This window comes from Arachis ipaensis, chromosome B5 (genome assembly GCF_059453495.1).
Source record: "Arachis ipaensis isolate K30076 ecotype BB chromosome B5, ASM5945349v1, whole genome shotgun sequence".
Taxonomy (NCBI): Eukaryota; Viridiplantae; Streptophyta; class Magnoliopsida; order Fabales; family Fabaceae; genus Arachis; species Arachis ipaensis.
In genome coordinates, this window is record NC_142440.1 from 130,929,921 (window position 1) to 130,941,457 (window position 11,537).

General features: G+C 34.0%; 2 protein-coding genes across 4 annotated transcripts; one reads left to right on the forward strand and one right to left on the reverse strand.

Annotated features, from left to right (window-relative positions):
* The first annotated feature begins 1,349 nt into the window (after nucleotides 1–1,349).
* LOC107643953 (serine/threonine/tyrosine-protein kinase HT1) lies at nucleotides 1,350–7,187 on the forward strand. The gene is made up of 3 exons (XM_016347712.3): nucleotides 1,350–2,317; nucleotides 3,282–3,737; nucleotides 6,743–7,187. The coding sequence occupies exons 1-3, from the start codon at nucleotides 1,955–1,957 to the stop codon at nucleotides 6,995–6,997; spliced, it is 1,074 nt and encodes a 357-aa protein (XP_016203198.1). The 5' UTR covers nucleotides 1,350–1,954; the 3' UTR covers nucleotides 6,998–7,187.
* A 1,047-nt stretch (nucleotides 7,188–8,234) lies between these two features.
* On the reverse strand, nucleotides 8,235–11,203 carry LOC107640982 (pentatricopeptide repeat-containing protein At2g03880, mitochondrial). Of its 3 annotated transcripts, none has more exons than XM_088486109.1 (3): nucleotides 10,873–11,203; nucleotides 9,239–10,279; nucleotides 8,235–9,108 (listed from the first exon to the last, which is right to left on the reverse strand). In XM_088486109.1, exons 2-3 carry the CDS (start codon nucleotides 10,047–10,049, stop codon nucleotides 8,456–8,458), a joined length of 1,464 nt encoding a protein of 487 aa, XP_088342235.1. In that variant the 5' UTR covers nucleotides 10,050–10,279; nucleotides 10,873–11,203; the 3' UTR covers nucleotides 8,235–8,455. The 3 variants fall into 3 exon arrangements, with proteins under 3 accessions (XP_088342235.1, XP_088342236.1, XP_020980026.1); XM_088486110.1 differs by having other exon boundaries at nucleotides 9,239–10,300; nucleotides 10,873–11,155; XM_021124367.2 differs by lacking the exon at nucleotides 10,873–11,203 and having other exon boundaries at nucleotides 9,239–10,463.
* Between the last annotated feature and the right edge of the window lie 334 nt (nucleotides 11,204–11,537).

Here is an 11,537-nt window from a genome sequence, read left to right on the forward strand (position 1 = left end):
ACATGGCAATTATATATTTTAAATTAGATTTGTTTTTTTGGAAAAAAAAGAAAAAAAATTTAAATTGATTTGATTTAATTTGATTTTATTTATTTTTCAAAATCAAACAAAAACACGTTGAATATTCCTAACTCCTTTTATTATCATAAGGTAGCATTTGGTAAGAAATATTGAGACTAAAATTAGAAGATTGAAAATTATTATTGTGTTTGGTAATTAGATATTAAAACTAAAATTTCAGTCTCCTCTAAAATTTTAGTTCCTTCAATACGTCCAGAAAATAAGGACACAAGAGATTAAAATTTTTAAAAATGAAAATTAAAATTTTAATAATATTTTATTATTAAAATGCTTTCATTCAAAATTTCATATTTTAAATTTATTTTTCATCTCTAATTCCACTTTACCTCTCATCCCACTACCACACCTCTGCCATTACTAAATTTTACCACCAACAATAACAATAATATCAAAAACAACAACAATCTCATCAACATATATCAATCAACTCATAAATAAGAATATTTTAAAATTAGAATAAAAAAAAAGAGAAGAATAGTGAGAGAGATTGAGGCAGTGTTAAACTAGAACTGAGGCGGTGCGACGAACACAATAGAAAATAAAGATAGCATGACCGACCTGAACACGAAGGCATAGTCCGAACATAGGCGGCATGACGCGACGCGAAATTGTAACTCAAGAGAGCGCGAGAGAAATAATGCACAACACAACGGTACCTAAACAAGGCGGTACGGCATAACGCCTAAATGTAGCTTGAGAAAGAGATAGAGAAAAGAAAAAATCGAAAAAGAGAAAGGAGTATGATTTTATTAGTAAGAATATTTTTGGTACTCGTTTATTTAAGTCTTTATTTTTATTTTAAACTAAACAAGATATTGTGAGATAACTCAATCTTATACACTTTATATAAAAAATAATATAAAGACTTAAATTTAATTTTCGTTATTAATCTTTGTTTTTAAATCTCAATCTCTCCTCCTAACACTCTTCGAACAAGTAAATATATGTTAAATTAAAATCATAAAAAAAATATAAATATACTATGTTTAATTTAACCGTGTAATTAGGTCTCTTTTAAATATTGTCCTTTGCTTAATTTAAAAAAAATAAAAAATAAATAATTTTTCTAATTCTTTAAACAACTAATATATAAAAATAGATATTATAATAATAAATTCTTAAAAAAATTGGACAATGACTGCATTTTAAAAGATCAGTAGTATTTTTCTTAATTTAATTTAAGTTATTAGTTGATTAATTGATTATCGGATAAAGTGTTGCTTTAGCTATCCAAATCCAAATAAAGGGTCATGGTCTATTACTATTACACCCTCCCTTACTTTCTTTCTCTTTCCTGGTGCAAGCACCCAATTGGAAGTTGGAAATCTACAAAGAAAACTTTATCTCAATCTGTCTTCTTCTGAGGGAAATCCTCTGTCGTTAATTTTTTTTAATTTTTAATTTTTACTCTTCTTCGTTTTGGTTAAAATACCCGCAAGGCGTTGTGAGCTTTTTTGTTTCCGTCTTTGGTCCTGGTTTTCTATTGTCATCTTCTTCTTCTCTCCTCTTCATAGATTCGTCGTGATTCCATGACCTTCAACGAGACCAAACCATTATCAGTATCCGTAAAATGTAGTTTATCTCAGGAACAACTACGTTTATTTATTATTAACCCATGAAATTGAAAACCATTACTTAGCCACCTTCCAAATTGCTGCATTTGTTTAAAACTCCAATCGTTTTATATCTTTTCTCCTCTTCCGGATCTGCATTCCTCAGCTTTAAAAAAAAAAGAAAAAAGAAAAAAAACTGAATACCTTTATTCATAATTTTGATTCTTTGCAATTCCGATTGATTGTTTTTGTATATACAAGTTTTGAGGCGAGCAGTATTGAGTATTGAGGAGTGAGTGGTTTGTACTAATAAGAAGAATATGCATTGGTTGAAGCAAAAAGGGAACGGGAATGGGAGCATGAGGTCGTCAGGGAGGAGGCTGTCCCTTGGGGAGTACAAGAGGGCGGTGTCATGGTCGAAGTACTTGGTGTCGGCGGGTGCGGCGATCAAGGGAGAAGGCGAAGAGGAATGGAGTGCTGACATGTCTCAGCTTCTCATTGGTTCCAAGTTCGCCACGGGAAGGCACAGCAGGATCTACAGAGGTGTATACAAGCAGAAGGATGTGGCCATCAAGCTTGTAAGCCTGCCTGAGGAGGATGAGGATCTTGCTTCTTTTCTTGAGAAACAATTCACTTCTGAGGTCTCCTTGCTCCTCCGCTTGCGCCATCCCAATATCCTCACTGTGAGTCTTCTGTTTTTGTGTTAAGCAACCGCTGAGTTGTCTCTTTATTGTTCTCTCAAGGTTTTTATGAGTTTAAAACGTGGAAACAGCCACTAATATAATTATCAGGCAGTCCGCGGTTCTTTTACTATATAATTCCTTAATTTGAGTTTCTCCGGGTTTGGACTCCCTCTAAGCACGCAAGCTTTTTATTGTTCTTGCTCTTTTAAGAATAAGGAATGTTACATGACGGGGATCACGTTTGAACGTAGGACCGCATGCATAATACCAATGACAAGTCTTTGTAGCTTCGAGATATGATTCTCATGCTATTGAAGATGATGACTTTGATGATTTGGAGTCTAGTCTAATTGTGGATAAGTCTTCTTTTTTGGGGTAGCTAACTTTGAATTTCTTTCTGATGGTTCAATGCTGAAGCATCACTTTTGGAGTTTGGATTCTCTGTCCATGTTGTTGATGTTATTGTCTTTATTTACTAATTGAGTAATTTGAAATCTTCTGAAGACTACGATATAGTTTTACCTTTAAGTAATTAACTTGGTAGATTGAATCTATTATCTTAGAAGAGGAATTGAGTGGTAGATAGGGATTTACTACATTTCTGATTGTAATAGTTGAAATTGCCAAACAAGTCCTTTTCTGTTCTGTTCCATTTCATCGGTCTGAAAAACTGAACAAGAGATTAATAATCATCTTTATTTAGGGTTTTCCCGAATGCACGGAATCGAATAGATTGCAGTGTCTATGTGGATGTTCTTCTTGATCAAGTACTATTTATTTTTTATTTTTGGGAAGTATTGCGTTCTAATTTGGTTTAATTCTTACTACTACATAGTTCTAAAAGGCAGTTTCTTATTCATGAGAGTAGAATGCATTGTTTGTGTTTAAAAATTTGCAGCTGCTGAATAATAGCTAGATTATTATACATTTTCAATCAGCTATTGACATTCTATTGATCTTACAGTTTATTGCAGCCTGCAAGAAACCTCCTGTCTTTTGTATAATTACCGAATACTTAGCCGGCGGATCATTGAGAAAATATCTGCATCAGCAACAATCAAATTCAGTTCCACTTGAAATTGTTCTGAAATTAGCCCTTGACATTGCACGGGGAATGCAATATCTTCACTCTCAGGGGATACTTCATAGGGATCTCAAATCAGAAAATCTGCTTCTGGGGGAAGATATGTGTGTAAAAGTAGCAGATTTTGGTATCTCTTGCTTGGAATCTCAGTGTGGTAGCGCGAAAGGATTCACCGGAACTTACCGGTGGATGGCTCCGGAAATGATCAAAGAAAAGCATCACACTAAGAAAGTTGATGTCTATAGTTTTGGCATAGTTCTATGGGAGATTTTAACAGGACAGACACCATTTGAAAACATGACACCAGAGCAAGCTGCATTTGCAGTTTCCCACAAGGTATATATTGCATCAGAATTTACTTAATTGTATCATTCATATTCTTAATTGAGTTAACAGAATAAATATCAGATGATTAATATACTTAATCACCTCTAAAGGCTTATAGCATCCATGCTGTGAAGTTTGAACAAAATTGGCTTGTTTCTTTGCTGTTTGACTTTAGACATATTAGTATCAACTAATTGTCCCAAATCACAGGTAGAGGAGTACATGTTTATCAGAACTACTAACTCAGAGTGTTTTATAACTGATTAAAGCTGTTGACTACTGAAGACCAAATTAAATATTTTGTTAACTTTTGTGCTAAAACATGCAATACAAATTTCATTGATGCCGTGGTTGAAAATCAACATGATCTATATATATATACATGGATATGGGTATTGTTACTTCTATTTTGATAATGTCATTCTTTTTTACTATAAATTCATACATACATACGATCCAAAAAACTCATGGGGAGAGTGATATTATAAAATATAGGAGTATATATATATTCACCGTAAGTGTAAAATTCTCTTATATACATATTCAGTTAGGTGTTATTGCATAAACAAAAGTAGATAACTTGCATATTTACTCTCAAAAAGAAACAATTTTTGTTTTTTATCTAGATGATACCATCTCATATTCTCATTGAATGTCAACATATAGGAACTTTACAGTGACAAGAAATAGAAATGATTAAACTCTTATTTAGCCTTGAATATGCATGAACTTGTTTTGCCAATAATACTTTGTCAAATTCAATTATTAATTTAGCATGTATAGTTATATGTTACATTTTAATTATCTGTTATGCATGTCCTATGCATGCATTTGAGTAGGACCTTGATGGTTAATGTGTCCCGGATCTTTCTCAAACGTGGGGGCAAGGGTGGGCAACAATCATGCATTGTCTACAATATTTAGAGTGGAGCATGTGGCCATGATTATTGATTTCTGATAAGATAGCTCCTTTGCTTATCTAAGCAAGACACATTCAATTAACAACGTTGGATTGAATTGCTACCAAATATATAGAGTGCCTATGTTTTGGATTCTAGGGAAAAAAACAAGAAGTTAACAATTTGATTTATTTATATAATTAAATAATTGAAAATTAATTTTTATTAGAAACTGTTTTGTTTGGCGTCTTGTGAAACTAGGTTTTTTTTTTTTTCATGTAAATATGTCATAACTCAAGTGATTTTTTATTAGAAAAGAAATTGGTTTTTTTATCAGGGGAAAACTGAATCAAACACACCGCAGAAAAGATTGCGATGTTTCACTATCTATTTTTGCCTGACATCTTAAGATGGTTCTTGAACTTTTCCAAAACATTAAAAAATTTGGTATGTGCCATGTATCAATATTTATGAGAAAATCAACAATGATGGCTACCACTCCCTCCTGTCACATGCACAGAACGCCAGAAAACAAAGTGTCATATAATTAATTTCATTAATGCTATTTTGGTATATATTGAAATTATTGATTTTGGTGAAACTTTTCTGTCTTCTTTTTTTTTTTTAAAGAAGCTTTTATAGAAAATACAAAATCTTTTAAAATAAAAAGTTTAGTTAATATGTGTACATTTTTAATACATTTATGTATATTTGAAAGATTTTTACTCAGTAACTTGAGAGAGAGAGAGAGAGAGAGAGGGGCAGAAGAGGGGGGGGGGGGGGGGGGGGGCGGGGGTGTTATATATATTAGTCCTTTCCAACTATTCATGCTCATTCCCTTTGCGCATGCTACAAATATCCAAAAGATATACTTCGGATCTTAACCTTTATAAAATACTATAAAGTATGCATACACTTGCATCAAGAGGGTTATATTTCTAATTTTCTATTTTTGGATAAGTTAATGTGCTGACTTCTGAACATGGGACTAGTTAAACTCAACCACAAGGCATAATATATGTTTGAGATCGATTTTTATACACTTAAGTTTTATATTATCATCCATCCAATGGCATGATCTGTAAATGTTTTTGCTAAAGAATCCCATAAACTTTTCTATAAAACCGTATTTCAAAATTTGTTTTTATATATTGTTATAAATAGTTTAATTGTTATATGTAAAAGTGTTTTATTATCATCACTCAGGTGGTTGTTTATAAGACTTCTAAAGTTAGCTGTGTGACAGTCAAATACTTTACTCGTGACAGAGTTTCAGATAACTACATAGAAGTTTTGTATGCAAATTAAATTCTTGTAGCAATTTTTGATATATTTTAGCTAGCTTTATGGTTTTATTATTAGGACTTCTCTATCCTCTCTCACAACATATATGCAAATTTAAAGAATTTAGATATTTAAGGTGAAAAAATTAATAAAGTGATAAAATGAGAACTTAATTTTCATTGAATTTGCAACTCTCATTGCATGTAAGTCTCACTATCTTAATTTAATAGTGATTAGTTCTTCACTTCATCACTTTACTAACTCTCTCACTTTAAAGGATATTGATCTAAATTTAAAAATGCATAATGACTGCTGGTGGTTGATTTTGAGGTGTACTGGTTGATTTATAAGAGTAATTTCAAATCAGTCTTTAAAAAATTTAGTTGTATACTTTAGTCTTCAACAAATTTTAATTATTAAATTAGTTTTTAAATTTTTATTTCGTTAGATAGAAAGTCCTTATATCAGATTGTTCGTCTACATAGAGAAACTGATATGAAATTTTAAAAATTTTTTAAGACTGTTATGTCTTGTCTAACTTTTTTTACCAAAATTTGACACAAGAATTAATATGTCAAACAAGATAAAAAGTTAAGAACTGATTTAGTAATTAAAATTTGTTAAGAATTAAATTGTCTTACTAAAGTTTTAGTGACTAATTTAAGATATTACTCTATTTATAATAATTGGGAGAGAGAATCACATGCTCAAACGGACATGTATATGCATGAGATAACCACTATAGTAGCTTCTTTCATAAATATACATTTCGTTAATCATACTCAAATTGTGGGACTTATTTATTTATTTATTCGTATTTTGTTTGTGTAGAATGCAAGGCCACCATTGCCATCTGAATGTCCATGGGCACTAAGTGACCTAATAAACAGATGCTGGTCAAGCAATGCAGATAAGAGGCCACATTTTGATGAGATAGTTCCCATTTTGGAGAACTACACAGAATCATTGGAGCAGGATCCCGAGTTCTTCACAACATACAAACCACGCCCTTCTAATAACACAACAATTCTTGGATGCATACCTAAGTGCAATACTCGCCATAAATCTACTGCTTGCAAAGCTTAATTAGCTAGTCAATCCAATATTTTTCTTCTTTTTTTTTTTGGGTTTATATGATGACAAATTGACATGAAGAGCTGTGTTTCACGTTCAATTGATGAATTAATTAATAAATGTGATCCTCTTCAGAGTTAATGTTTTATACTGTAATGTTTAAGGGGAAAAAAAGAAATGAATTATTAGTTTTCCTTCCTTTGTTTTGTTTTGTTTCCCCTTTAACTTTTATTGATGTGCAATTTACCTTTTTGAAATTTAAAATGTGCAATTCACATAGAGTAGCAGGTGGTTAATATAGAAAGATTTTACAAAAAAAAAAAAGTAGTTTCTGTTAAAACTCTGTTCCATATGCCACTGAAAAAGAGGTGAAAATGAAAAATGCAGAGAAAGGAAAGAGGGAAGTAGAGGAATCAGAAATGAGAAAATTGGAATTGATAGAATAATCAAGTTTCATCACCCGTGACTGGCTTATTATATATTATCTATGACTATTGGTATTGGCTTGGCTCTCCCTCTAACTGATTCATGTACTCGACACTAACTACCTTGTCACTTGCATAACTAATCTGCTGAGTTGTCATCCCAATTAACTAACTTAACCAACATAAATATCCTAAGCTTATATACAAGACATTCCCTCTCAATTTGGACAAACCTCAACTTGCAATAAAATGAGATATGAAGAGGACATCTAGTGAAATATGATGAGCATGAGCAAGGAAGAACATAAACACGAAGAAAATAGAAAGAAGAAATTACAGAAAAAAGAAACAAAATCAAGCAACATTTTCCCTTAAATTGGATTGTACATATCAAACAATCCTAACATGGAGTAACATGACTGAGATGGCCTTGGGGACAATACTTTATGAGAATATCAGCACTTTGATCCTTACTCAGGATTATAGAATATTTTGTAAGAAGATCTCTCTCTTACACTATGGCAAACAACCTCAATGTACTTTGTTCATGATAAAAAGAATTGGAAATGATGTTGGAGGCCATTTTCATCAGGAGATGATGCTGGAAATGTATTTAGAGTTCATCAGTGAAGGTCAATGTTGATTTGCGCAACATGATATGTAGTTGTAGAATGTGGCAGCTAATTGGCTTACTGTCCTAAGTTAAGAGTTCTGGGAAACAAGAAAAACCCACTCATCTTACTCCTAATTTATAAGACACCAATTGGAAGACCTTCAAAGAAAAAGAGATACCAACAAAAATGATCCTAAAATAAATCTTGATCTCCACAAAACAAAGAGAAAACATGATCTAATTACTTGCAACTATTGTTTTAAGGTACAATCCATAGTAATAGACTAAAGTTAATTACATTGTTTTAACAATGAATGTGCTTCTTCTCTAGCATCCACCATTGGAAAGAACTTTGGAAATGCAGAAGGAATTCATCCCATTACATTGGCAGAAGAAGCAGAAGATTAACAATCAAAATATTTCATCTCTAAACTATCCACTTATCTCTCTTTGTATCCAACTATGCCCTGAAGGTTTTTTCATTCCCTTTTCACTCATGAACTTCCTAACTTCTTCTGCACGTTCCCATTTGTCCTTCGATGCATAAGTGTTTGCTAGAAGCACATAATTTCCTGAATCCTCAGGGTCAATCATGGTGAGATGTCTAGCAGCTGTCTCACCCAATTCCACATTGCCATAAACCCTGCAAGCTGCTAATAAAGAACCCCAGGCGGTTGCATCGGCGCTTGCATTCTGCTTTATGAGACAGTATGCCCTTTCAAGTTGCCCAGCCCTCCCAAGCAGATCTACCATGCAAGCATAATGCTCGGGTAAGGGCTGAATACCAAATATCTCAGTCATAGTCCGAAAATACCTACAACCTTCGTCGACGAGAGCTGAAGAACTACATGCATTGAGGAGACCCACGAATGTAACCTGGTTTGGCTGCAATCCTTCCTTCTGCATCTTTAGGAAAAGATCTATAGCATCTTGTGATTTCCCATGCTCAGCAAAGGCTGCAATCATTGCACTATAACTATACACATCTCTGTATTTCATTCTACTGAATTCCGTCCAAGCTAAGTTTATGTTTCCACATTTGGAATGCATGTGGATCAATGAATTGGATATAATATGTATCCTATCTGAAATGAAAGAACAATTGGTTGAAACCCAATTAAACAAGAGCGCGAAGTTTAGTATCAAAATGTTCAAGCCAAAGAGATTGAGTTGACAGTAAAGTGCAGAAAACAAAGTAATAACAAAAGGATATACCATAAATACTCTCCTCAACATGTTCTGTCAATGTACTTGACATTTGAATATCCCTAAGTTGTGCACATGCTGATAAAGCACCCACCATTGCCACCGCAGTGATTTTAATTTTTGATTGCCTCATTTCCTTATACATGTCAATAGCTTCCTTTGCATACCCATTTTGGGCATAACAAGCCAGCATTGCTGCACATGCTGACGGATCACGTGGCGTTGATATCCTATCAAACACCCTTTTTGCTTCACTTACGTTACCGAGCTTCCCATAACCAGCTATCATTGCTACCCATGTGATCACACTCTTATTCTCCTCGTCCATGGCATCATACAATTTCTTGGCTGATTTCATGTCTCCACTATTTGCATACCCTGCAACCATAGTAGTCCAAGTAAAAGAATTCTTCTCCCCCATGTTATCAAACAACCATCTCGCATGAATCATCATCCCTGCCTTGGTATACCCACAAATCATTGCCGTCCATGCAACTAGGTCTCTATCACACATCCCGTCAAACACCACCCTTGCATCGAAAACACTACCAAACTTCGCATACATGTCAAGTATAGTGGTTTGCACAAACTTGTTCCCCAAGAAACCTGACTGCACCACTCTAGCATGTACTTGTGTCCCTTCGAACATGGCGGGGATACGTCCGCATGCATTGAGGACTGTGGAATAGGTGAACTCAGATGGCAAGACCCCATTTTGGTGCATCCTAGCATAGGTGGAAATTCCATGGCGAAATTGGGTACCAGATATAAATGCACGAATAAGGGATGTCCAAAGGAAGCTGTTTGGGCAGCTTGGCATTTCATCAAACAGTTTGTGGGCATAGCAGAGATTAGATATTCCGGCATTAAGACGGAGAATCCTCAGAAACAAACGACCCAAGAAGTGATTGTATTGAAGCGGTTGGTGAGAGAGGAGTTTAAGTGCGAAGGCCTGGGTCTGTTTGAGATGAAGAATGGTTGTCGAAGTGTTGAGGAACTGCGTTAACAAAGGTGAAGCTTTTGGGGGTTGGGAATGTAATGAAGCGGTTCCTGTGTAAAACCATGGAATTTCTTGTGCTATAGGAATCAGAGTCATTAAACAGTTGGCGTCAAATAAACGCTTCAAATCCAAAGATCATAAGGAGCAAGGATCATGGGAATCAATGGAGGATCTATATTTACAAATAAGGTTCTTGGAGATGGCAGCAATGTTTACTTTGATAACTTTTCAAAATTATAAGGAACTATATTTACAAATAATAATAGCAGAGTCATCATTCAAATGCAATAAGATTAGATCATATGTGTATAGAAGATCATATTACTATAAGTCTATAACTACAACAAAGTAAATAAATTAGAGATCGTTTAAAAAATAATACCAATCTAGAACACTTAGTAGCATAGCATTATAGCAACATAAATATCTCCAGTTACTTGTTTCAGGAACTATATATGTTACCAGTTTATCATTTCTGACTAATTTCACAAAGCTAAGCAATTAAGCATTATTGAACCATTCATAAGGATTCTTGATTCATAAACTAATATCACAGATGCAAACTCAAATTCTCTACACCCTTAGAACGGTAGAACCCATAAAGGAAATGCAAAGAACAGAAGACGGCGGAACAGAGAAGAACCTTGAGGAAAGGCGGGGGTACCCAGAGAACAGAGAACAGAACTGGTCACGACGAGGAAAGGCGGACGGCAGAACAAAAGACGGCGGAACAGAGCGGCGGTGCGACGATGATCCAAAGAGGCGAAAGTTACGACCAAAGACGCGACGCGCTTGTGGTGGCGGCCGAAGATAGGAAACTGCAGTGCCAGCTGCCTGCTCCGGTGCCAGCTGCGGCGGGGACAATAAGCGCCGGCAGCTGAGTCTAGATGATGAGAAGAGTCAGAAGATGAGAAGAGCAAGAGGGAAGAGTCGAAGAGGTTCTGTGACTTCAGATTAGCGTTTTTCCAATTTTGGATCCTAATTCGGATCTCGATCCGGATCCGGATTTAAATTGGTTAAATGGCTTAGATTAAAAAGCCGAACTATAAAATTGATACCATTTGGTTTGGATTTTTTTTTTTTGTTTAAAAGTTAAAACTGATTATTTTTAAATGGTTTAATTTAGATTGGGTTTAGGATTTAAATCTAAATTTTTTACAGAGTCCTAACGAAAATTGAACCGGCCAATAAACCAATAAAATAATTGGTTCAACAGCTTAATAATTTAACTATGATTCAATCGGAATTCAATCAGTTTATTTAAATATAAAATAAAATTATAAAAAAATTAATATATAATTTTTAATA